Here is a 26,520-nt window from a genome sequence, read left to right as displayed (position 1 = left end):
CACCCCAGCTGCCAAACTAACCCTGATTCAGATCACCATCCTACCCATGCTAGATTATGGAAACATAATTTATAAATTGGCAGGTAAGGGTGCTCTCGAGCAGCTAGATGTTCTTTACCATTCGGCCACTCTATGCTCCTCTGTAAACTGGTCATCTCTGTATACCCGTCGCAAGACCCACTGGTTGATGCTTATTTATAAAACCCTCTTAGACCCCTCTACCCCCATCTGAGATACTTACTGCAGCCCTCATCCTCCACATACTACACCCGTTCTGCCAGTTACATTCTATTAAAGGTCCCCAAAGTGCACACATCCCTGGGTCGCTCTTCTTTTCAGTTCGCTGCAGATTGCGACTGGAACGAGCTGCAAAAAACACTAAAACTGGACAGTTTTTAACTCAATCTCTTCATTCAAAGACTCAATCGTGGACACTCTTACTGACGGTTGTGGCTGCTTTGGGTGATGTATTGTTCTCTCTACCTTCTTGCCCTTTGCTGTTGTCTATGCACAATAATGTTTGTACGATGTTTTGTGCTGCTACCATGTTGTGTTGTCATGTGTTGCTGCCATACGATGTTGTTGATTAAGGTCTCTCTTGTCATGATGTGCGTTTTGTCCTATTTAAAAAAAAAAATAATAATAATAATAATGTAATCCCAGCCTTTTGGTAGGCCGTCATTGTAAATAATATTTTGTTCTTAACTGACTTGCCTCGTTAAATAAAAAATGTAAAAACCCGACGGCATAGACCGACTCGGCCATTCTCGCCCTTCCTCTCTTTTTGGTCTCTGCAGTGACCCCGCCGTTATCAAGTCTCCCCAACAGCAACCTTTTCCTGGCTGCTATTTCCTCCACCATCACTTCATGCTCTTGTTTGCTTTAGTTTTTATTGCGCTTTCCTTGGCTATCCATTTTTGGTTTCGCTGTAGCTTGTCTGATGGCTATAATTTGTGAAAAATATAGTTTTTTGTGTGTGTGTAAAGTGTTTGCGAGCCAACTAAAAATGTTTTATTCTTGAGACATAAAGCAAAAAAATAAATATAATAAAATGGGCCAAATCCTATCATCCCATTGGTTTCAAGCACATCACTAATGTCAATGCAACATAAGATATTTACTAAGTTCAAAAGAAAGATGTTCCTAAAAACTATGAATTCCTAAGAACATTTTGAGGAATTGCATTTTTGGAACTTCCAATTTTTTTCCTTAAACTTATTTTTATTTTTTGTAATTAGTATTTTGTGAGTCCAGACCCTGGTCTTTGTGGTTGAATCTGTGTTTGAAATTCATTGCTATTGAACTATAAAAATTTGAGCCGCACACTCCATATATAAACATCCAGTAATTTTTGTGCCTCTTTCAGGGTGATGTCATGAATTCTTGAACCAGGTTATGTAGACAAACGGTGCAATTAGTGCAACCAATGACAATAGTGAGGGGTGTGTCATAATGATTCAGTTAATTAGAATGAATTGAGTGAAACTGTTCAATAACAATAGTTTATGGCATATTAAATATATTAGGCTATTGTTATCATATGCAAACATAATTGAATATTGTACATAATATTAGCATCAGCATACATTATTGTTTAATTCACTTTCACATATTTAATTGTTTCCTATTTCATTTTTATTTGTTACATGTAATCTTTTGGTTCAACCTTAATGCATAATAAGAATCATCAACTGAGGGAACGTATTAGGTGTACCCTAATAAGCTCTAGAAAGAATATATCAATTTATAAGTCATGTTCATAAAAGAGTGAATTGTTCATAAGAAAGGCCTGAGATCAAAGTCAATATTCAGACCACCAGGGGTCAATGTTTTTAGATAGGATATCCAGTAGGCCTCCCTTTGTAGTAGTAGGATCTCGATGTTACCTCCTCTCCTTGGTAGAGCAACATCCTCAATTTGAGGGAGGAGATTGGATGGCGAGCTGCTACTGGATAGTCAATGTTCTTACACCTGATTGAGCTGCGGTGTTCAGCTATGCGTGGTTTTAATTGTCTTTTTGTTTGTCCCATGTGTCTTTTCCACATGAACAGGTGATGATATAGATTACTCCCTTGCTCTTTCATTGAGTTGATATCCCTAACGGATTCTTCAACCTGTATGTGGGGTGTCTGAAGGATGTTTTTATAGTGCTATTGCACTGTGCGCATGAACCACATTTGTAGTTCCCATTTGGAATGTGTGTAAAGAGTGTCTGAGTGGGCTCAGGGGGTATGTCGGATCTCACCAAGCTATCTCCAATATTGTGACCACGCTTATAGACTACCAGTGGGGGCTCCTTGAAGAGGTGTGCAATTTTTTGTTGTTGTCTGATTGCAGAATATGCCAGTGCTTTTTCAGGGTGGCTTTCATTTTCTCCGAACGGTTGCGTTGTTTTTCTTTGGTTGAGTTTTTAGTAATTCCTCTCTTGGTTTTTGAGATATTTTCATCATTGCAGCATCAATATTATGTCCTTGTAGCCTCTCATTTAGAATGTATCTGTCATTTTTTTGTGCATTGCTGTCAGAATCTGTCTGGTGGCCACAGATTGGTTTAACCTTGCATAACTGGCTATGTGGTAGACCATTCTTGAGGGGAAGGGGATGCATACTATCTGCACATAGCAAGGTATTGCGGTCTGTGGGCTTTGTGTATAAGTCTGCTTGACTGAGGGACCTGACAGATAATTGTATATGTAAGGTACAGAGATGACATGGTCGTTTTAAAATCATGTTAACCACTATTATTGCACTCAGTGAGTCCATGCAATGTATTTTACTCCTGAATTTATTTAGGCTTGCCAAAACAAATGGTTTAAATACTTACTGAGTCAAGACATTTCGGCTTTAAATGTTTTATTAATTTGTAAAAATGTCTTTAAAAAAAATATTCCACTTTGACATTATGGAGTATTGTGTGTAGGCCAGTGACACAATCACAATTTAATAAATTTTAAATTCAGGCTGTAACACAACAAAATGTGGAAAAAGTCACTAAGAGTTATCTTTCCCTCGTTTTTATTTTAATTACATCAACACATTTTTTGAATATTCAAACGGAAGGCACTGGTCATAATTCATCTTTCCCTGTGATTTGAGGGTCACTATTAACAAGTTTGTTGAATTTATTCAAGGTCATCTAAACTTTTAGGCCTCAACTATCGCTACATCTGTAATAAATACACTTTTGGGGTTTCGGGATAATTTTTTGCATGTTTTTTGCATGTCTGTATGGTGTAGGAAACGCCATGCCTAACACATAGCATACTGTGCATTCGGAAAGTATTCACACCCCTTCCCTTTTCCACATTTTGTTACATTACAACCTTATTCTAAAATGGATTTAAAAAACATTTCCCTCATCAATCTACAGACAATACCCCATAATGACAAAGCAAAAACAGGTTTTTAGAAATGTTTGCAAATGTATTAAAAAAAAAACGGTCCCTTATTTACATAAGTATTCAGACCTTTTACTATGGGACGCAAAATTGAGCTCAGGTGCATCCTGTTTCCATGATCATCCTTGAGATGTTTCTACAACTTGGAGTCCAACTGTGGTAAATTCAATTGATTGGACATGATTTTGAACAGCAACGCACCTGTCTATATAAGGTTGACAGTGCATGTCAAAGCAAAAACCAAGCCATGAGGTCAAAGGAATTGTCCGTAGAACTCCTAGACAGGATTGTGTCGAGGTACAGGTCTGGGGGAAGGGTATCAAACAAATTCTACAGTATTGAAGGTCCCCAAGAACACAGTGACCTCAATCATTCTTAAATGGAGGAAGTTTGGATCCACCAAGACTCTTCCTAGAGCTGGCCACCCGGCCAAAACGAAGCAATCGGGGGAGAAGGACCTTGGTCAGGGAGGTGACCAAGAACCCAATGGTCACACTGACAGAGCTCCAGAGTTCCTCTGTGCAGATGGGAGAACCTTCCAGAAGGACAACCATCTCTGCAGCACTCTACCAATCAGGCCTTTATGGTAGAGTGGCCAAACGGAAGCCACTCCTCAGTTAAAGGCACATGACAGCCCAAAAGACACCTAAAGGACTCTCAGACCATGAGAAATAAGATTCTCTGGTATGATGAAACCAAGATTGAACTCTGGCCTGAATGCCAAACCACCCATCTAGAGGAAACCTGGCACCATCCCTACGGTGAAGCATGGTGGTGGCAGCATCATGCTGTGGGGATGTTTTTCAGCTGCGGGGACTGGGAGACTGGTCAGGATCGAGGGAAAGATGAACAGAGCAGAGAGATCCTTGATGAAAACCTGCTTCAGGTTTTCAGGTGAAAACTAAAAAACGTAACAAATCTGGAAAAAGTAAATGGGTCTGAATGCTTTCCGAATGGGCTGTATTTCTGAAGAAAATGTGTTATTCGTAATGATCTGTCAAGAACAAAAATTGGTGAGTAGTAATCTAAATTGCATATAGCAGCTAAAACAAAATATCACCCAAAAATGGCAGCCCCTCTTGATTTACTAGTGGAACACCTGACCAACCCAGTTTTTGCGAATCCTAAAGTGGTCACATGTTCTCAACTGAGTCTCGTGTAGAAACGCAAAATCTGAAAACCCTTCAAATGTGACCCGCTTTACGTTCCATGAAGTTATTGTATAATTTGATGGGCGGAGGTTAGGTTAGCGGTTAAAAGCGTTGGGCCAACCGACAGATTGCTGGTTTGAATCCATGAGCCGACTAAGTGAAAAATATGTTGATGTGCCCTTGAGCAAGGCACTTAACCCTAGTTGGTCCTGTAAGTCGCTCTGGATAAGAGCGTCTGCTAATTGACAAAAATGTAAACATGTAAATGTATTTGTTTGGCCTCCATGAACACCCGCGTTATACACACCTGTCATTAGAATAATGAAGTACGGTGTTAAATAGTTGAAACAAGTATGGGGAATAACTGAAAAATAACATAACTTAATGTGTATCTTGTTAAAATGGTGGAGTAGAGTAGACATTTTCATTTTGGTTATGCACACATCACTAAGTAATTTGACATTGTTGGTCCAAGAATGAATCTAGTAGAAACTGCTCATTCTCCTCAATACTCATTTCAGCATGTGTGAGAGCCGCTGGAATCACACATTTCCTGCTCTCTACCCAATGTGTGTGTGTATGTGTGCAGGCACTGCGGCGGAACAGTGGGAGAAGGGAGCAGGCCTGAGTAGTGTAGGGAGGTAGGTGCGCTGTGTTCTGCACTACACACCAAGCAGTGCACTGACTGGGGCCTGGAGAGAGGGGTGGATAGGAGGAGGGGCACATTCACACTAACCCTCCCGTGAGTTAGCTGTGGAGGAGGCCTCCACGCCTGGATAAACCCCATCAAAAGCGTATTAGCCCTCGCTCCTTTCCCCCCCTTCCAGTCCCCCCATCCCCCCCTTTCACACTTCTCCTCCCCCTGCTGTATAATAGTATCTGGTCGAGCCACGTGGCGTGCCGACACGCAGTCGGGCAAAAGGGGAGTGATGATGAATTGCTCCCTGTTGGTGTTATCCGTGATGATAATTATTAATTTTCTCCCCCTCTTCCCTGGGAACGGGGGTCCGGAATGTGGCGGCATTCCAGAGCGGGCCGCCGGAAAGCCCGCTGTCATCACTTATCCCCGACAGATCCCGGGCCGAAGGCTAAACGCTGATGAAAATAAAAAGCGCTCATTTGATTTGTCCCGTTTTCGCAGTTTGTGTTTCCCCCCCCCCCCCCCCCGTAAGTCCTCCTCTCTCATTCAACGTCCCCCTTTCTCACTCCCTCCTGGCCTCTTCCACTTTCTCTCCCTCCCTCTCTCTCTCCCTAACCTATGCAGAGGTGGGTGGGCTGTAGTATTGTGGGGGTCTTATTTTTGGCTACCCACCATGGTTAACTAAGCCCATACTCTGCTTCAGTCTTTGGTGTTTCAAATTGTAGCAATGAAGCTTTGAGCTGATTAAGCTGGAATTAAGCCTATTTATCCCAGTTTGGAAGCGTTTCCTTTTCACTTTTTCATTCTTCCATTTTACATTCTGTACTGACATGCCATTACATTTTTCAGAAATACAGTATCTGTAGGATTTTTTAAATAGAATTGAAACAGTATCATATGTTTTTTTTGTAATCGTATTCTGAGTAAGTAATTATTTTTCAGTCCCTTCCAGAGCTGAAGATCGTTGATTCCTTCTAGTGTTTTTTTTTTTTATATGGATCATAAAGTCAATTTTAGTTGTCGAGATGATTGTTTCTCTCTTACGGAGCTCCAGAGCTTCACTGCGACTATCCTGCCTAGTCTAAATCACTGCTCAATTTCAACAGTCCTCTTATCCAGTCGAATGAAGGCCAACCTATGGTCTGGAATAAGGCAGTCATTGTTAACAAAATGAGGTTTACTTTTAGTCGTTTGTGTTGAGCAATTCGTCATGAGTAGTTTTAGACAGTATATTTATCAGGTCTAAGGTTTAGTTGTCTGTATTAAGAGGCTGCTGATTTGTTTTGTTCAGGCAGAGTGTATTTGTGAGGATTATGAAAGTTAAGCATTCTAGAGACTTGGGTTCAGGTAAGAGCAGTGCTGCCAATGCAACCTGTGATCTCGCGCTTTATAACGTTGAACCCTCAACTCACCAGACATTTCCAAACATAGAACAAAATATGAGATGTTTGTAAGTTTCATTTCTTTGACTGTTTCTAATGGACTTCCTCTCGCTCTCTCCCGTCGAAAAAGTTGAAAACAACGCAGAGGTGACAATCAATCCCGCTTATGAGGCGTTGTCAACGGCGACGAGAGCCGAGGGTGATCTCTACCTCAAAAAACGAGCGAGAGGTGAATCCACTCGGTCTGACAAGCAATTAGGCCTAATTTCCCAATTACCTCGCGACTGAGCGTTCCTGTGGCGTTCATTAAAAGCCATAATTGCGTTGGGTTGACATGCTCCTTTTTCCCACTTTGGGACGTTTCTCCCAGTCTGGCTCGGTGCTAGTGCTAGGTTCCCGCCCCTGCCTGTCTGAATCAATAAAGGCTGATTGTAGAACGCGGCGTTGAGTGTGTGGAACATGGAGTCGATGACGGCCCAGTGATTATGAAGTATGGACCCCCGGTTTGTTTGTGTGTGTGTCCAACCTCCTTTTCTCGGGGCACACATTCACACTTGCTATGAAGTTCCTGAGCAGGGTGTGTTGAACCACACCTTTAATACTGATGTGTGGTGTAAATACTAAGGATAAGGTCTCGCTCATTTCAAGGATTGCTGTGCCTGAGGGATATTTTAGCTTCATGGCCCACCAAGTTCAACCACCACCCTCTCAGAAGTAAGCTGTCATGACTCCTTCACTATTTCACACTCACTGTCTCTCTATTCCCCTCTCTCTTTTCCTTCTCTGCCATGCTCTTTTCCGTGTCTAAAACTCCCTCCCATTGCTCGCTCTTTCTCTCCCCTTGCATTGATTCTGGTCCTTTGTCTGCGAGAACCGGCATCCAAATTGTCAGCTGCGGCAGGATTAAAAGCTATTAGTTCCGCATCATTGCCACTACAAGTGCGCTCTAGAGATTGATAGAGTGACTCTCTTCCTTCAGTTGGGGGAGAAACAAGAGGAAAACTGGCCTGAGGGGGTCGTTTTTACCTCACACATCTAAAGAGAACAGTCACCTCTAGGGTGTGTGTGTGTGTGTGTGTGTGTGTGTGTGTGTGTGTGTGTGTGTGTGTGTGTGTGTGTGTGTGTGTGTGTGTGTGTGTGTGTGTGTGTGTGTGTGTGTGTGTGTGTGTGTGTGTGTGTGTGTGTGTGTGTGTGTGTGTGTGTGTGTGAGAGACTGAGATTTCAATTTGCTTAGTTATGTGAATTGTTTTTCACTCAAGTGTTTGTTTATAGCTTAAGGCTCAGTCATGTATTTGGATTCTGAAATGAACACCCACCATGAATTCATAGAAATAGTGTAATTACAAAATGATGATCTATTCACAAATGGCTGTGCAATATACATCTATACTGTACACACATACCATTCAAGAATACCCACGGCATTACATACACACACAGGCCTACCCTTTAAGAGCAATACAAACAATAAGACATGCACAAACACAAGGGTTTATATTCATCATGAAATGACTCTCACTTTACAATACACGGGCTGTGTCTGATTTAGACCTAGTAGCCACCACATTGAAAAGCCGACATTGCTTATTTTGTGTAACACACCGGTTTCAGCCGGTCAGCAAAATATGCCCAGTATTGTCAGGGACGGCCAAAAAGTAATTTATTTATTTTGTGAAGCGACAGGCCTCTGAGACGAGGGGAGGTGTACCACATGGGACCGTGGCTCCATGTTGTTCTTAGGTGGGAGGTTGCGGAGAGGGGACCCTTGGTTCTATTGAGTACTGCCCCTCCACAGCGAGCCACGACTGCCCACACAGTAGCTGTGGGATGATGCCAAAGGTTTAGCACCCACTCAAGAAATAATGTATTTTGGTTTACCTTTGTGTCCATATCCTGTGACATGTAGATAGATATACACTACCGGTCAAACATTTTAGAACACCTACTCATTCAAGAGTTTTTCTTTATTTTTTACTATTTTCTATATTGTAGAGTAATAGTGAACACATCAAAACTATGAAATAATACGTATGGAATCAGGTAGTAACCCAAAAAGTGTTATTTGAGATTCTTCAAATAGCCACCCTTTGCCTTGATGACAGCTTTGCACACTCTTGGCATTCTCTCAACCAGCTTCATGAGGTAGTCAACTGGAATGCATTTCAATGAATAGGTGTGCCTTGTTAAAAGTACATTTGTGGAATTTATTTCCTTAATGCGTTTGAGCCAATCAGTTGTGTTGTGACAAGGTAGGGGGGGGTATACAGAAAATAGCCTTATTTGGTAAAAGACCAAGTCCATATTATGGCAATTCAAGGCATACTTAACCAGCATGGCTACCACAGTGATACGCCATCCCATCTGGTTTGTGCTTATTTATTTTATTTCACCTTTATTTAACTAGGCAAGTCAGTTAAGGACAAATTATTATTTACAATGACAGCCTACCCCGGCCTAACCCGGACAACGCTGGGCCAATTGTGCGCCACCCTATGGGACTCCCAATCACGGCTGGATGTGATACAGCCTGTATTCGAACCAGGGACTGTAGTGACGCCTCTTGCACTGAGATTCAGTGCCTTAGACCACTGCGCCACGCGGGAGCCCAAAGTGGGCTTAGTGCGATGATCATTTGTTGTGTAAGAGTCTTTTCAGCATTTTACCATCAGGCTCTGACCCATGGCCAAATTTCCCTGTATTCACAGACCAAGCTTCTCGCGCACTCTGTCGCTGTGTAACCTTTGTGGGGGGAGAGATTAAGGTCAGGACCTTGTCCACTGTATAGCATTTTCCATTTGAGGCCAAAAGAGAGGTTTTGTCCAATGCTGTGCCATTACTCTGACTTCCAGGGAAAAGTAAAAGAGTTTTTTTTCTTCAATAAATGTAAAGAAATTCAGTGGATTAACAATCAGTAAACAAAACAGTAATGTTAATAACCGAAATAAAGCTAAAAAAAAATGGTTGTGACCGTTTTGGTTTTGACAATTTAGACTTATTTTGGACATTAATGTATCCCCATAGCTAGCGTATGGCTAGCTAGCTCCCAACACTTTGAAGAAAATAAGTGAAAAGGTTAGTAAATCTTTATGTATGGTTTTGGGACTACAATATATATTTTTGAGGATGTAAATTTTACATTTCACTTATTTTCTTCGAAGTGTTGGGAGACAGACCACTCACTATATGGCCATGATGGAAAGGGGTGCATCCCATTTCCTGGTTATAATTGTATCGAAACAAGCATTTTGCTACACCCGCAATAACATCTGCTAAACATGTGTATGTGACCAATTAAAGTGGATTTGATTTGAGGTGTGTGGCTTAAGGCGCATTCATTCTTCAGTATTTTAATGTGTGTTTCGCTAATAACATCCAAAGTGGGGACAATACTTTCAGAGAAACAAATAATTTAACAAAAACGACTAACTAGTTCAAGATTTTCTATTGAAATAATAGTGTTACATTTTTGACTCTCAATACGAATGTGTATCTGAACAAAGATTTTGGAATATCTTAATTTAACAATATGTTTGTTATTGTCTTAAAATGAATTAGAATATATCATGATGTAAATAATTGTCCTAAGCTTGGAGACATATTTGTTTTCAAACCATTTTAACCACTTCTGTAGAATGACCCACATAATGCACTACTTTTGACCAGGGCCCCTAGGCCTCTTAGGTCTAAAGTATTGCACTATGTAGGGAATAGAGTGCCATTTGGGACAGGCCCCAGGTTATCCAAACAAGTCCAGCCCTGGTGGTGTTGTAATATCACATTCTAACAACCCTCTCATATTTCATTTCCAGGCCATCGTGGGCTACTTTGACATTTTCTTCGACAGAGACTGCGGCAACAAGGTAAGCAGCATGCGGCGGCCCTTGCGTTTTTAACAGCCACCCAATTACATTCACGATTTGGCGTTCCCCACATCCTTGGGAGACAATCGACACCGGGGCATTTCCTGATTGCTGATGTAAGCACCCACCGGAGCTGGCCACTCGGAACAGCCAATGCCAAGCTCCACAGGGGACGTGCCGACAAGTCTTTTAATTGCACGTCCTATTTTACCTACAATGTGAGCATAACTGCTGAGATGTAACGCTACACCACGTGTAATGGGAACTAAGGTTTTAAATGTGTGAATGAAATACATCTAGTCTTTAGAAGACTATGAGTAGGATAGAAGTACAAGATGTACAAGATGGGTTTAGTAGGTTTAAGAGTGTGAGACCGGTTAATGTTCTACTACAGTTGTGGAAGTTTTAGATGAGCCACAGAAATAGAAGTGTCACAATGGAATGAGTTGTTATCCTTATTCCTCACTGTTGTAAGTTCATGTTGATTGCTGTTGCCCAAGACTAAATAACATGTTCTGCTTTTGAATCACAGGTGATGTTCTCCACGGGGCCACAGGTCACCAAGACGCATTGGAAGCAGACAGTATTCCTGCTAGAAAATCCCATCCCTGTACAAGCAGGTCAGTTTCCCATACAGCACTGGTTTCCTGAATGTGTGTGTGTGCGTGTGCGTGTGTGTGTGTGTGTGTATGGACATGTCTCTGTGTCTATTGTGGGTGCACTGCACGCACACCCAGCTGTCACCTGTGATGTTATTTTTTTTTTTACACGCCGATCTTCCTCGAACATCATACTGAGAGCCAGGTAATCTGTCAGTGGTGCTGATGTAGTCAGGGTGTGCAACACTAGCTATCTGTCACCTATAGAGAGACAGGGTGAGATCAAAACTAATCAGTCAGTCATCAAAAACACCATGTAAAACTTTATCTGATAGCTGTCATGACTGTCCACGAGAATCCAAATAGATCAGGTTTGCAATAAATAACTTCAATCAGACCCCTCTCACTCTAGAGGGGTGAAGGAAAGAACTAGGGGGGTTAACAACTCACGCCCTGTTGTAAATCAAGGGAGAAGATTCAGGTCTGCACTCTCAAGATTCACCAAAGGAATGTACTTCGATTCAACAGACTTTTTCCCGCTAAAACTCTAACACTTTCAAAAGCGAGTACTGGAACAATATTTCTAACATAGAGCATGGGGAAGGTGCGAGGCGATCTATAGAACACTAATGTCACTTTGTTCATTATTTTAAGATGACGTTAAAATGGAAATTCTGAAGTTTACATATTCTGAGTTGTGCATGTAATATGAACAATGATGAAAGTGTTTTTGTTAAGAGAGACATGTGATTTGAGAAGCCATAAGAGATAATTGTTTTTATAACTTTGCACACTGAGTAGCTACGGCCCGGAGTAAGGTCAGGGAGTGTGCCAGCCTGCCGGACCTGCCCCTTTTGAGCAAACTGTATAAATAATGGGTTAAGAAAAAAAAAATCTAACCAGAAAGACGTGAAGCTGCAGCTGCACCTTTAAAGTGGTTTGAACTTTGAATCTCAACACGAGGTGGAGACGATAAAATCACCTCCCGGACAATCACTCGTAAGGCTGATTAGCTGTCCTAATTAAAGTATCTTCAAAAGGGAATTTAAGTAGGACCATTCTGTTACTCTGCTCAAACCATTGTATTATGCTACTCTCATCACCCCACTGGGGAACCATCGACACGGCTGGCTAGCCTATCTTCAAAGAAGCATCTTCAAGAGCGAATCTAAGGAAAACCCAACTCTGTAGTTCTGTTCAGGACAACACGGCAATTCACCGGATACCGGACAACTACAAAGGAAGACAACAGTAGAAGACTTGTTGGAACCATTTTGAACAATCAAAGCCTTACAAGCGTGCCGCGAAAAGGCCCAACCCCCTTCCCAAGGCTACCTTGTCCACCGAGAGATTCCCGGTGAACCCAGGCATTTCACGTAAATACATTCATGATTTCTTACTCAAAGTGGGTGGCGGTTTGTGTGCAAAGTATATGGTTATTGTAAGTGAGTCGTTTCTGAATGTACCAATGTTTAGTGTCTCTGTTCCCCTCTCTATCGCTTCTTTAACAAATAAGTTGACTGTTTATAGATGCGATAGGTAAATACCTTTTTGAGTTTCGTTCTGGAGATGGTAACTCTTTAAAGAACCGCTCTCGTGGTGCCGCAGATCATAGTGAGTTAATTGTTACATGATTAATTTAATCGGGGAACAATTAAACATAGTTAATTAGATTAAGTCTTCAGATTAATGTTAAAGTCGAGTCACGACATAGCTTACCTCAAGCAAGCGCGTACTAATACACAGAACGTTTATAACTGAACTGAACATATAAAGAAAAACGTTTTATAACTAAGCCAATTAAAATATAATTTTATGAAGTGATGCTGTTACTGATGTGATATGTATGAAGCTGTGTGTATGCAGTGAATGTAAGTGTATGATGTGAATTGTGGTGTGTGTGCACGTACATTACATTACATTGTGAACAATGGTGTGAGTATGTACAGTATGTTTTGAACGATTGTGTGTGTGTGTATGTGTGCGCGCGCGCATGTGTACAGTACTTCAAGGAACGTGTGTTTGTGTATGTATAGTACTATACTTCGTGAACGATGGTGTGTGTGTTGTATGTGATGGCCTGTGTGCGTTATCGTAATGGGAATCAGGGACGTGTCCAGTGATGTTGGGATGGATGAGAGCATAGCTCCGTGCTGTCCAGTCTTCCCCCACTACCATCAGATAGGAGGCTAGTGTAATGAATGGCCTCTATGGGGACTAGACATCCACTGTCCCCAAGTAAAGCACCACTCAGCCCTGGCCAGATCCACAGCCACGATGACTGTCATCCCACTGACGCTCCCATAACATTAACGCAACGTTCACATTGCGTCCGTCAGTTAAGTGCCAGTCCTGCTGTCGAATGTGTTGAGACACTGCAGTGTTGAAATGTGTTATGACGGTGCGAAGCAGCAGTTAGCCGGTGTAAAAGCAGACGCATTAAAACATTGCCAGAAATGGCCAGATGTGTTGAGACACTGTAGTGTTAAAATGTGTTATGATACTGCAGTGTGTTAAAATGTGTTCTCTCACGGCCAATTCCCATGATTGTAAATGGTTAAGACACTGCATGGTGTTGAAATGTCTTGAGTAGGGATGGGTACCAAAACCCGGTATTAAACGGGCCCCGGGGCTAAATTATAAAAGACCGTAGTATCGATAAGCTCCGACGTTATCGGGTCTGCATTCAGTACTGGAGAAATTAAGAAAATACATTTCCTATTTATTATTGCTACATAAACATTATCTTGCACATTTTATCTCACCAACCGTTTCTAATTTGCAATAAGATTAAGACATTCGTTTATGATGCATTTTCGCTTTTCCCAATCCAGAAGAGAGATCTCTCTCGCACGGAGCCTGTCTCTCTCACCCGCTACAGTGCACACACACACAAGAAAGACCCTGCTCTTAATTAGTGACGATGGCAGAGAGAACTAAACGTTCAAAAGTGTGGTTACACTTCACCAGAGTCGATGCTGACAAGTGCATCAAGACTTTTGCTTGTAAGGGCGGAAACACGAGCAATCTGTCCAAACATCAATTGAAATTGATCATGTACAGGCAGAGAAATGCACAGTTTGACTGCCAGGCTCGTAGTTCATCTCTCGTTGCCCGATCTACGTTAGGTATGTATGCTAGCAGCCTAGAGCCCACACACGGAGTTAACTAAATTATGAGAACATGGGTTCATGATCAAAAGTAACCATTAGCCAGCTGATTGTTTAGCTATGGGTGCGTTCATAAATTCAATCACCCATTTAAAGATTTTGCAACTTTTTTGTTAAAGTTGCAGCTACAATGAACCAACCCACTCCTCCCTCTAATACTGCTGGTCCAAGCCAAAGACAAGCCCAAAGCACCTTCACGCTGGCAGCTAGTGGGAGGATGACTAAGGAGAGGGTGAACGAGTGCCACCTAGTGAAAAGGCCTACACCCCTTTGCAACAGTGGAGTCCAAGGGCTTTAGGTGACAGTCTGTTGAGTTGTATTAATTTTTAGGATATAGTAGTATTAAAGGGTTGTATGTTAGTCCCATCACTCCACAATACAATACACAACAACACAATAATTCAATAATGATAATTCAACACATGGATTATCTTGTTTTACCATAGGGAGATGGTAAATATACCCCAAATATACCCCTCCAGGAGTTACCTCAGTGACACATTCATTCCTACCAGGTATGGTGTAGAAAAGGCCATCACGTCAGACAGGTGAACCAGCCTCTGTCAGGACCACTGTCTCACTGTTACAGTGGACTACACAAGCCAGGGCAGTGTAAAACAGTATCAGTATCCAGTGATCAGCAGTATCCAGTGATCCAAGCAGCAGCCTTGGACCCATGACTGCGAAAAGCAATGACCAAGGACTACCTGGACCGTCTGAAGGACGAGGACTTCCATAAGGCTAAGGAGTTTGTCCAGCTCCTGAGAATCCTCTATACATCCACACTGTGTGTGTCATGTGAAAAGAATGCCACCTGTGGACAGATCATACCCATCCTCCAAAAACTGGAAGAGCACTTCACTGTGAATCATGAAGATACAACGTTGGTGGCAACCATCAAAGAGAAGGTGTGGGAGAACCTCTCCGAGAGTTATCAGGATGAGGACATTCAAGCCTTCCTGCGTGAGGCCACAGCAATGGACCCCAGATTTAAAGGGAGGCCGGTGAGTGACGCCACCTGGGACAGGCTGAGGAAGGCAACTGTTAAGGCCAATGTGACAGGAGCAACACCAGGGCTGTCAGAGGAGCCGGAGCAGACAGACACAGAGCACCTGCAACAGGAGGAGGAGTCTGAAGGAGAGGAAATGGAGGAGAAAGTCCCTCCATTGTACCAAAAACAAGGCGTGCCTTGGAGGAGCTGTTCTCAGAGGAGGACAGGGACACCTCGTCCCTCACCCTTGGCGAGCGTGTTGACCTAGACGTCGAGCTCTACAAAGGCCTGACTCCCATCCCCATGGCTGAAGATCCTGTGATGTGGTGGTGGGAGAAGAGAGCTACTCTGCCCCTCCTCGCAAACATTGCAACAAGCTACCTTTGTGCTCAAGCCTCCTCCTGATCTTTCTCCAGAAGAACTGCTAAGAACTTTTGCGGCCTACCTGCATGCCCCACCCGTGTTGATCTATACCACTGCATTTTCTTTTGCAGGAAAATTTAATTTGTTTTACATTTCCATCATCACAACATTAGAGTATAATAGTGATTTGTTCAAAACATTGCTGTTTATTTTGCTGTAAATAATTGTTCATTTTATTTATTTTACATTTCAGAAAATAAAGCAATGTTAATTCTGTTCTTAATTTGTTTAGGGTTTTTTTCTCGTAAAAAAATAACAACAAGAACCGATAAGAATACCGTTTAAGTACCGGATCGATAAGCAGTATCGGTAAGAGTAGCAATACCATTAAAATCTTAACGATACCCATCCCTAGTCTTGAGACACCTCAGTGTTAAAATGGGTTAAGACTCTGCAGTGTTCAAATGGGTTAAAACGCTGCAGAGTGTGTAGAAAGGTCGACTAGCATCTGCTGACAGTCTGGCCCGACTCATAACAGCAGCCGCTGCCATATGCACACTGTGTGTGAGTGGGTGGGTGGGTGAGTGAGTGAGAAAGAGATTTGTAGTGACTGTTCTATTTTTTTCTTAATTTAATCTTACTGAAGAGTAAACCAGTTTGGTACAATCTACAGTGCTCCAGTAGTGCTTCTCTATCCATCAACGCTCTGGATACACACACACACACGCCCTGCTGGCCTCATGCATGCACATTTCATTCTTCAAACAAGCAGACACCCAAAAATGCCTTCCAGCGCTAAGGTAAATTAGCTCAATGCTCTCTGTATTTCGCGCTAGCTGACTTACCCGCTCTCCTTAGGCATCAGTGAACAGAGTGATGAGATCCCCAAGTTAGGCTGTGATCACTCACTACTGCTGGAATGCCCCCCCTCACACACTAACACGTGCACACACATAGCTCACTATTATCACAACACTCACTACTGCTGAAATGGGCTACACACTCACACACCTGCCTCTGTCATTACTCACAACTGGTGGAATGGGCACTGCCCTGCATACTAAACACCCTCAAAACAGACCAACTCACCTGGAAATATGTTGTGTACGTGGGTAATTACAGCGTTATGGATGTGACATTACAAACAAAATCACAAGTTAAATATCTCACAGAATGGACAGACAAAACATAAATGAAATGTTTGAGGTGTGTGTCCATAGTACCCCATTGGGGAAGGCATACTCCAAAAAGCAAACATCTACATATTGGCATATTGGAGAAATAAAGCAAATAAAAGGCCTCGTGGCTTTGACAAGCTTTTTTGGGAGACATATTAGCAAAAGTCTGAGATTGTAAATCTTTTGTAAGGAATTAGGGTGACGTTTGGCACGCGGACAGAGAGTGGAAGCGGCAGGAAATACGTTCGTCCTCCCTTTCCTCTATCAGCTCAGAGCATAGAAAAAGGAATAGAATGGTATGACTAGAAAAAAGTGCCATTTGACTACAAGCCAGGTTCACATCAATGGTGGTGGGATTATCTCTCTTTCTCTCTCTACATACAGCATTCCATTGCGAGATACAGTTTTTGATTACCGATAGATAGGCCTGGTGCATGGTTCTGACTCTGTCTGCCTGGTGGCCAACCTGCCTATACTGTGCCCCCCCCCCACTCTCCCTCCCTCGCTAGCTCTATATGAAAGATGCAAGTGTTTGTGTTCTCGGAAGTATGGCCACTAATCAGTCTCCTCCATTACAAAAATACAGAATCTTCCTAGTGGAATCTAATCTTGGCGTGCAAGAAGTCGAGGGATAAATTGTGCAAGGAGGTCGACTCTCCTTGAGGTCAACTCATCTTTGTTAACAGTTGGGAAAATGGCAGGGAAAGGCGAGCGACAATATGAAGGAATTCCTGTATGGCAATACTTTGAGAAATGAAATTAGGTGGATTTGAGGTACAGTATTGGTAGTACAGGAGCAATGCTTAACCTTCTGGAAGGGACGCACCATGACACTCAAACCATTTCTTGCAGCAGGGCAGCTACATTGTGAGTTCACTTGGAATTTTATAAAATTTTTCTTATTGTTTTAACGTTAACATTTATTTTCCACCCCCCCCTCGTAGAAAGAGAGATGGCCTTCGTCCCAAGTGGCATCCTATTCCCCTATACAGAGCATTCCGAAAAGTATTCAGACCCCTTGACTTTTTCCAAATTTTGTCACGTTCCAACCTTTAAATAGTTTTTTTGCCCTCATCAAACTACACACAATACCCCATAATGACAAAGCAAAAACGGGTTTTTATACATTTTTGCAATTAAAAAAAAAATGATATTACATTTACTTAAGTATTCAGAACCTTTACTAAGTAATTTGTTGACGCACCTGTGATTACAGCCTCGAGTCCTTTCGAGTTATGACGCTACAAGCTTGGCACACCTGTATTTGGGGAGTTTCTCCCATTCTTTCCTGCAGATCCTCTCAAGCTCGTGTCAGGTTGGATGGAGAGCGTCACTGCACTGCTATTTTCAGGTCTCTCCAGAGATGTTCGATCGGGTTCAAGTTCGGACTCTGGCTGGGCCACTCAAGAAAATTCAGAGACTTGTCCCGAAGCCATTCCTGCTTTGTCTTGGCTGTGGGCTTAGGGTCGTTGTCTTGTTGGAAGGTGAACCTTCACCCCAGTATGAGGTGCTGAGTGCTCTGGAGCAGATTTTCATCAAGGATCTCTCTGTGCTTTGCTCTGTTCATCTTTCCCTCGATCCTGACTAGTCTCCCAGTTCCCTCCGCTGAAAAACATCCCCACAGCATGATGCTGCCACCACCATGCTTCACCGTAGGGATGGTGCCAGGTTTCCTCCAGATGGGTGGCTTGGCATTCAGGCCAGAGTTCAATTTTGGTTTCATCAGACCAGAGAATCTTATTTCTCATGGCTTCCGTTTGGCCACTCTACCATAAAGGCCTGATTGGTAGAATGCTGCAGAGATGGTTGTCTTTCTGGAAGGTTCTCCCATCTCCACAGAGGAACTCTGGAGCTCTGTGGAGTGTCCATCGGGTTCTTGGTCACCTCCCTGACCAAGGCCCTTCTCCCCCGATTGCTCAGTTTGGCTGGGGGCGGCCAGCTCTAGGAAGAGTCTTGGTGGTTCCAAACTGCTTCCATTTAAGAATGATGGAGGCCACTGTGTTCTTGGGGACCTTCAATGCTGCAGACATTTTTTGGTACCCTTCCCCAGAGCTGTGCCTCAACACAATCATGTCTCGGAACTCTACGGACAATTCCTTCGAACTCATGGCTTGGTTTTTGTTCTGACATGCACTGTCAACTGTTGGACCTTATATAGACAGGTGTGTGCCTTTCCAAATCATGTCCAATCAAATAAATTTACCACAGTTGGACTCCAATCAAGTTGTAGAAACATCTCAAGGATGATCAATGGAAACAGGATGTACCTGAGCTCAATTTGGAGCCTCATAGCAAAGGGTCTGAGCAGTTATGTAAATAAGGTATTTCTGTTTTTTATTTTTAATACATTTGTAAAAATTCTGAAAACACATTTTCTCTTTGTCATTACGGGGTATTGTGTGTGGATTGATGAGGAAAATAATAATATTTAATACATTTTAGAATAAGGCTGTAACGTAACAAAATGTGGAAAAAGTCAACGGTTCTGAATACTTTCCAAATACACTGTACAAGGCACTATTATAGGGAATTAGAGTGCCATTTAGGATGCATCCAGGGTGAAAGAACAGTTTCGTTTTAAGAGGGGAAAAGAGAGTAAAAAGGTGAGAGTTAAAAGAATATGAAAGAGTGAAGAGAAAGTTGTGAAAGAGAAGCAGCCTCGTAGAAAGAGAAGCGGGTGGAGGAAGAGAAGCGGGTGGAGGAGTTTAAGTGTAAGACAGAACCTGATTTAAGAAGAGTTAAGAAGTGAGGATGGAGAGAGTATAATAGAGACTTTGGGAAGTGAGAGGGAATTAAGAAATGGAAAGAGTTTAAAAGAGAGAGGGGGAGGTTATTGGTGTAGTGGTGAAACTCGTTCGCTCCACCCGGGCAGTCCCAGTCCTCCTTTCGGGATGTTAAAATCAAAATTGAGATTTTAACAATATTAACTGGCTGCATGACACCTCTATGACCTGCTTTATAACTAATACACTCACACACACACGTATGCATCTCAGCGTGTGCACACACACCAGCCTTTCCCCTGTGGTCCCGTGCAATGAGGGCAAACATCTGTCACCCTGAAGACACACAGACTTCCACATTTCCTTCCTTCGCACACTTCCATCCTTATTTATTTTACAGAGTGTTGTCAAAGAGATTTAAAACACCTGATTTAAGGGTGAGAAAGGCTGAGAAACACAACCTGACCTGCAGCAACGCCAATGTCTCTCCGCTCCGTGCATCCGGTGATTAATCTGTGGCGAGACGGAAGCGTATGAGATGTGTTTGTATGAGTGCAGTAATTAACCACAGGAGGCTGAGAGTCCACACACACACACACAAAGAGATGTTGGTGTTTAGAGAGAGAAAAACAGCACGCAGTGGGCCAGAACAAAACATCTCTGAGAACTACTCGGAGCTGGCAGGTTAATAAATTAAACGCAGCATCATTTGTCATGCTCCTCTGTTCTGTATGACTAGGAAATGGATGAGGTGGGATTTTCGTAGGGTTAGGGAATTTTTTTTCAATATAATTTTTTCAGTTGCCTACTTTGGTTGTTTGTTCAAGAAACGAGGTCGTACTTTGTGCGAGGATGTACCATGATCTTACAGATGAAACCATGGCCTGGTTATCTGTGTCTCGGACCAACCAGAGGACCTGCAACTTGGGTGGGAGTTTGCTGCAGGTTTCGATAGGCCGGCGATTCACTTTCTTCCATCCTTTTAACTCTAGTGTCCTCTCTGTGCCCTTTGTCCTGCCATAACTCCGCTGTCTTCTTCTTGTGCCTCTTACTGATGGAATTCTCTCTCTTTCACTTTCTCTCCAACTCTCACTTTCTTTCTCCCCCCCTGTGTTTTAGTGCTGAAGGTCCTTGAGGAGCTGAGCTGCATCAGGCAGACAGCAGGGTGTAATTCCCCAGGCCTGCTTTATGTACTGCTCAGACAGGTGCTCAGGATATACGACCCCCTGACACTGCCTGACTACACCTCTAGCTATCCCCCTTTTCTCAGACAGAAAGAGAGGAGGGTGAGAGAGAGAGAGAGTTATGTGGAAAGGGGGAGATGGGAAGACTAGATTGAAATGCTGCTGCTGTGCACATCACTGCAGTGCTGGGGGGAATAGATGGAAGTTGTTCTGCCTTGGGGGAAGTTGGAAAGGGAGGTGTGTGTGCATGCGTGCTTGATTTTATTTTTATGTACAGAAAATGTACAGTTTAAAAGTGCATATGATGACGCATGAAAACTTTAAACAACCATTTTTCAGTGTGGTCCTCAAAAACATACTATGTTTTGTGTGCATGCGTGCAACATTTACAACTTCTATTCGATGTCTGCTAAAAATGTATACAGTGGGGAGAACCAGTATTTGATACACTGCCGATTTTGCAGGTTTTCCTACTTACAAAGCATGTAGAGGTCTGTAATTTTTATCCTAGGTACACTTCAACTGTGAGAGACGGAATCTACAACAAAAATCCAGAAAATCACATTGTATGATATTTAAGTAATTAATTAGCATTTTATTGCATGACATAAGTATTTGATCACCTACCAACCAGTAAGATTTCCGGCTCTCACAGACCTGTTAGTTTTTCTTTAAGAAGCCCTCCTGTTCTCCACTCATTACCTGTATTAACTGCACCTGTTTGTACTCGTTAAAAGAGAATGCAGCTCTTCTTAGACAGAGAGGCCCATCCCACATAAAGAATACAATGATGTGTCCTAAAACCGTCCCCAGTGATAAAATGTATTGCTGAATGGAATAGAGTCCAATGGTTTCAAAACAGAGGCTGCCGCGTGCATATAAATGTCTATTGCAGGGAGAAGCGTTTTTTTAACTATCTTCCTTCTATTTTCAGAACTGAGGCAGGATTTATTTGTATATAAAAAACAAACACAGATCTCAGCTTCTTTATCAAGCTTTCAATGTGTGTTTCAAAAGACAACTTGTCAACAATCCACATACCCAAGTACTTATAGTGAGAGACTTGCTCCATTTGGAGTGCAAGTCCTCAGGTTCAACATTACGAGACTTAGAGAAGAGAATAAACGTGGTTTTATTTGCGTTTAACACTAGTTTACGATCAGTAAGTGATTTTTGGATGAGTCAAAATCATGCTGAAGGTCACGAATGACCTGCTGCACTGAAGAGGCACAAGAATAAATAACTGTGTCTTCTGTATAGCGATGAATGTTACAGGTGTTTACAGTATTTCCAATGTCATTTATATACAACGTGAACAACAATGGCCACAAAATCGAACCCTGGGGTACCCCTTTAAGTACTTCAAGAAATTCAGATTTAACCCCGTCTTCTGAAACCACAAACAGGCATCAGTACCTAACACAGACAACTTACTTAATAAGATAGAATGATCGACTGTATCGAAAGCATTTGACAAATCTATAAGTAGGGCAGCACAATTCATCTTAGCATACAAAGCGTTGACAATATAATGTACAACTAATGTGGTTGCAGTAATAGTACTGGTCGTAACCCTGATTGATGTACATTCCAAATACAGATTTTTAAAAAACGACGACGTTGCCCATTCACCAACGATTCAAGAAAGCCTTGATATGGGACGATAGTTGTCAAGATCACAACAATCACCCCCCTTATGTAGTGGCAGCACCACACTTTAGTAATATTTCCTGATAGCAATGTTAAATTATGGGTTATTTATTGAACCAACAATGAGGGATGGTGCACACTTGAGCAGACCTAGGAGAACTTGGAAAGGTTGAACACCAACGGGATGCGGCATTCTGGATAAGTTGAAGGGGTTTGATGGCACAAGCGGTGAGCCCAGCCAACATGCATTAGTCTAGACAGTAAAATAATTTTTCACAAAATGTTTTTCTACTGTGTGCTCTGGATAGGACCCAGCTCATTGGGTTTGTGACGGAGAAGAGGAGAAATATAATGATTTTCACGTAGACAAGGAATAGATTCACATTCACTTTGTGTGTGTCCCAAAAGGCACCCTATTCCCTATATTAGTGCTTTTGACCAGGACACATAGGGCCCTAGTCAAAAGTAGTGCACCATTTAGGGAATAGGGTGCCATTTGGGACACTACCATTGACTGAGGAATCAGCATTGTCTTCTGACAGCCCTCATCTGCATGGTTTTCTTTAATTAAAAGTGTTAATTAATTACAACTTCCTCAGCCAGCTGTCAAACTAGTGTAAATTATGGCCATTCAAACAGACTAGCTAAGTTGTTATATATATACACACACACACACATTCGTGGCCAAAAGTTTTGAGAATGACACAAATATTAATTTCCACAAAGTTTGCTGCTTCAGTGTCTTTAGATATTCTTGTCAGATGTTACTATGGAATACTGAAGTATAATTACAAGCATTTCATAAGTGTCAAAGGCTTTTATTGACAATTACATGAGGTTGATGCAGAGTCTATATTTGCAGTGTTGACCCTTCTTTTTCAAGACCTCTGCAATCCGCCCTGGCATGCTGTCAATTAACTTCTGGGCCACATCCTGACTGATGGTGTCACGTTCCTGACCTGTTTTCTGTTGTTTGGTATGTGTTTAATTGGTCAGGGCGTGAGTTTGGGTGGGTAGTCTATGTTATGTGTTTTCTATGTTGGGTTAATGGGTTGCCTGGTATGGCTCTCAATTAGAGGCAGGTGTTTGGCGTTTCCTCTGATTGAGAGTCATATTAAGGTAGGTTGTTTCACATTGTTTGTTGTGGGTGGTTGTCTCCTGTGTCAGTGTCTGTATGTTACGCCACACGGGACTGTTTCGGTTTGTTTGTTCGTTCGGTTTATGTAGTCTGTTCCTGTTTCATGCGTTCTTCGTGTCATGTAAGTTCCTATGTTCAGGTGCGTCTACGTCGTTTGTTGTTTTGTAGTTTGTTAAAGTGTATTTCGTTTCGTCTTTGTCTTGTTAAATAAATCATTATGAATTCACACCCCGCTGCACTTTGGTCCAATCCTTGCTACTCCTCTTCGGATGAAGAGAAGGAGGAGGCCCGTTACAGAACCACCCACCGAACCACCGGGATCAAGCAGCGGTGTAACGGGAGGAAGGGACAGCGCAAGAAGGAGGAATGGACATGGGAGGATGTTTTGGACGGTAAGGGTTGCTACACATGGGAGGAGATCCTGGCTGGAAAGGATCGCCTCCCATGGGAACAGCTGGAGGCAGCTCGGAGAGCGGAGGAAACCGGAGAGAGGAACCGGCGTTATGAGGGGACGCGTCTAGCACGGAAGCCCGAAAAGCCCGTGAGTACTACCCAAAAATGTCTTGGGGGGGGGCTAAGAGGTAGTGGGCCGAGGGCAGGTAGGAGACCTGCGCCCACTTCCCAGGCTAACCGTGGAGAGCGGGAGTACGGGCAGACACCGTGTTACGCAGTAGAGCGCACGGTGTCTCCTGTACGTGTTCATAGCCCGGTGCGGGTTATTCCACCTCCCCGCACTGGTAGGGCTAGATTGGGAATTGAGCCAAATGTCATGAAGCCGGCCCTACATATCTGGCCACCAGTACGTCTCCTCGGGCCGGCTTACATGGCACCAGCCTTACGCATGGTGTCCCCGGTTCGCCTACATAGCCCGGTGCGGGTTATTCCACCTCCCCGCACTGGTCGGGCGACGGGGAGCATTCAACTAGGTAAGGTTGGGCATGATCAGTGCTCAAGGGAGCCAGTACGCCTGCACGGTCCGGTATATCCGGCGCCACCTTCCCGCCCCAGCCCAGTACCTCCAGTTCCAGCACCCCGCACTCGCCTTATGGTGCGTGGCCCCAGCCCAGTACCACCAGTGCCTACACCACGCACCAGGCTTCCAGTGCGTCTCCAGAGCCCTGTTCCTCCTCCACACACTCTCCCTGTGGTGTGTGTATCCAGCCTAGTGCCTCCAGTTCCGGCACCACGCACCAAGCCTCATGTGCGTCCTCAGAGCCCTGTACGCACTGTTCCTTCTCCCCGCACTCGCCCTGAGGTGCGTGACCGCAGCCCGGTACCACCAGTGCCGGCACCACGCACCAGGCCTACTGTGCGCCTCAGCGGGTCAGAGTCGGCCGTCTGTCCAACGCCGCCTGTAATGCGCGTCTGCCCAGCGCCGTCTGAGCCATCCGTCTGCCCAACGCCGTCTGAGCCATCCGTCTGCCCAACGCCGTCTGAGCCATCCGTCTGCCCAACGCCGTCTGAGCCATCCGTCTGCCCAACGCCGTCTGAGCCATCCGTCTGCCCAGCGCCTTCTGAGCCATCCGTCTGTCCCGAGCCATTAGAGCCGTCCGTCAGTCAGGAGCCGCTAGAGCCGTCCGTCAGTCAGGAGCTGCCAGAGCCGCCAGCCAGTCAGGAGCTGCCAGAGCCGCCAGCCAGTCAGGAGCTGCCAGAGCCGCCAGCCAGTCAGGAGCTGCCAGAGCCGCCAGCCAGTCAGGAGCTGCCAGAGCCGCCAGCCAGTCAGGAGCTGCCAGAGCCGCCAGCCAGTCAGGAGCTGCCAGAGCCGCCAGCCAGTCAGGAGCTGCCAGAGCCGCCAGCCAGTCAGGAGCTGCCAGAGCCGCCAGCCAGTCAGGAGCTGCCCTCCAGTCAGGAGCTGCCCTCCAGTCATGAGCTGCCCTCCAGTCATGAGCTGCCCTCCAGTCATGAGCTGCCCTTCAGTCATGAGCTGCCCTACAGTCATGAGCTGCCCTACAGTCATGAGCTGCCCTACAGTCATGAGCTGCCCTACAGTCATGAGCTGCCCTCCAGTCATGAGCTGCCACTCAGTCCGGAGCTGCCACTCAGTCCGGAGCTGCCACTCAGTCCGGAGCTGCCACCCAGTCCGGAGCTGCCACTCAGTCCGGAGCTGCCATTAGTACAGAGTTGTCCCTCTGTCCTAAGCTACCTCTCTGTCCTGAGCTACCTCTCTGTCCTGAGCTACCTCTCTGTCCTGAGCTACCTCTCTGTCCTGAGCTGTCTCCTCTATGTAGGAGGGGCCTTAGTGAAGGTTCCTGGACCATGGTCGGGGGCGAGGGTCGCCACTCAAAGGACGCGAAGGAGAGGGACAAAGACAGTGGTGGAGTGGTGTCCTCGTCCACCGCCGGAGCCGCCACCGCGGACAGATGCCCACCCAGACCCTCCCCTTGAGTTGTAGGGGTGCGCCCGGAGTTCGCACCTTGAGGGGGGGGGTTCTGTCACGTTCCTGACCTGTTTTCTGTTGTTTGGTATGTGTTTAATTGGTCAGGGCGTGAGTTTGGGTGGGTAGTCTATGTTATGTGTTTTCTATGTTGGGTTAATGGGTTGCCTGGTATGGCTCTCAATTAGAGGCAGGTGTTTGGCGTTTCCTCTGATTGAGAGTCATATTAAGGTAGGTTGTTTCACATTGTTTGTTGTGGGTGGTTGTCTCCTGTGTCAGTGTCTGTATGTTACGCCACACGGGACTGTTTCGGTTTGTTTGTTCGTTCGGTTTATGTAGTCTGTTCCTGTTTCATGCGTTCTTCGTGTCATGTAAGTTCCTATGTTCAGGTGCGTCTACGTCGTTTGTTGTTTTGTAGTTTGTTAAAGTGTATTTCGTTTCGTCTTTGTCTTGTTAAATAAATCATTATGAATTCACACCCCGCTGCACTTTGGTCCAATCCTTGCTACTCCTCTTCGGATGAAGAGAAGGAGGAGGCCCGTTACAGATGGCAGCCCATTCTTGCATAATCAATGCTTGGAGTTTGTCAGAATTTGTGGGTTTTTGTTTGTCCACCCGCCTCTTGAGGATTGACCACAAGTTCTCAATGGGATTAAGGTCTGGGCAGTTTCCTGGCCATGGACCCAAAATATTGATGTTTTGTTCCCCGAGCCACTTAGT

General features: G+C 44.1%; 1 protein-coding gene across 1 annotated transcript in view; it reads left to right on the top strand.

The window, feature by feature from the left end:
* prmt3 (protein arginine methyltransferase 3) overlaps positions 1–26,520 on the top strand; it is a 100,078-nt gene that overhangs the window by 69,450 nt on the left and 4,108 nt on the right. The window contains exons 14-15 of the mRNA XM_039003633.1: positions 10,380–10,430; positions 10,963–11,050. Of these exons, the coding sequence (XP_038859561.1) occupies positions 10,380–10,430; positions 10,963–11,050 (139 nt within the window). The remainder of the gene's footprint in view (positions 1–10,379; positions 10,431–10,962; positions 11,051–26,520) is intronic.

This window comes from Salvelinus namaycush, chromosome 1 (genome assembly GCF_016432855.1).
Source record: "Salvelinus namaycush isolate Seneca chromosome 1, SaNama_1.0, whole genome shotgun sequence".
Taxonomy (NCBI): Eukaryota; Metazoa; Chordata; class Actinopteri; order Salmoniformes; family Salmonidae; genus Salvelinus; species Salvelinus namaycush.
The sequence above is the reverse complement of the archived record's forward strand: the minus strand, read 5'-3'. Positions and strand labels throughout refer to the sequence as shown.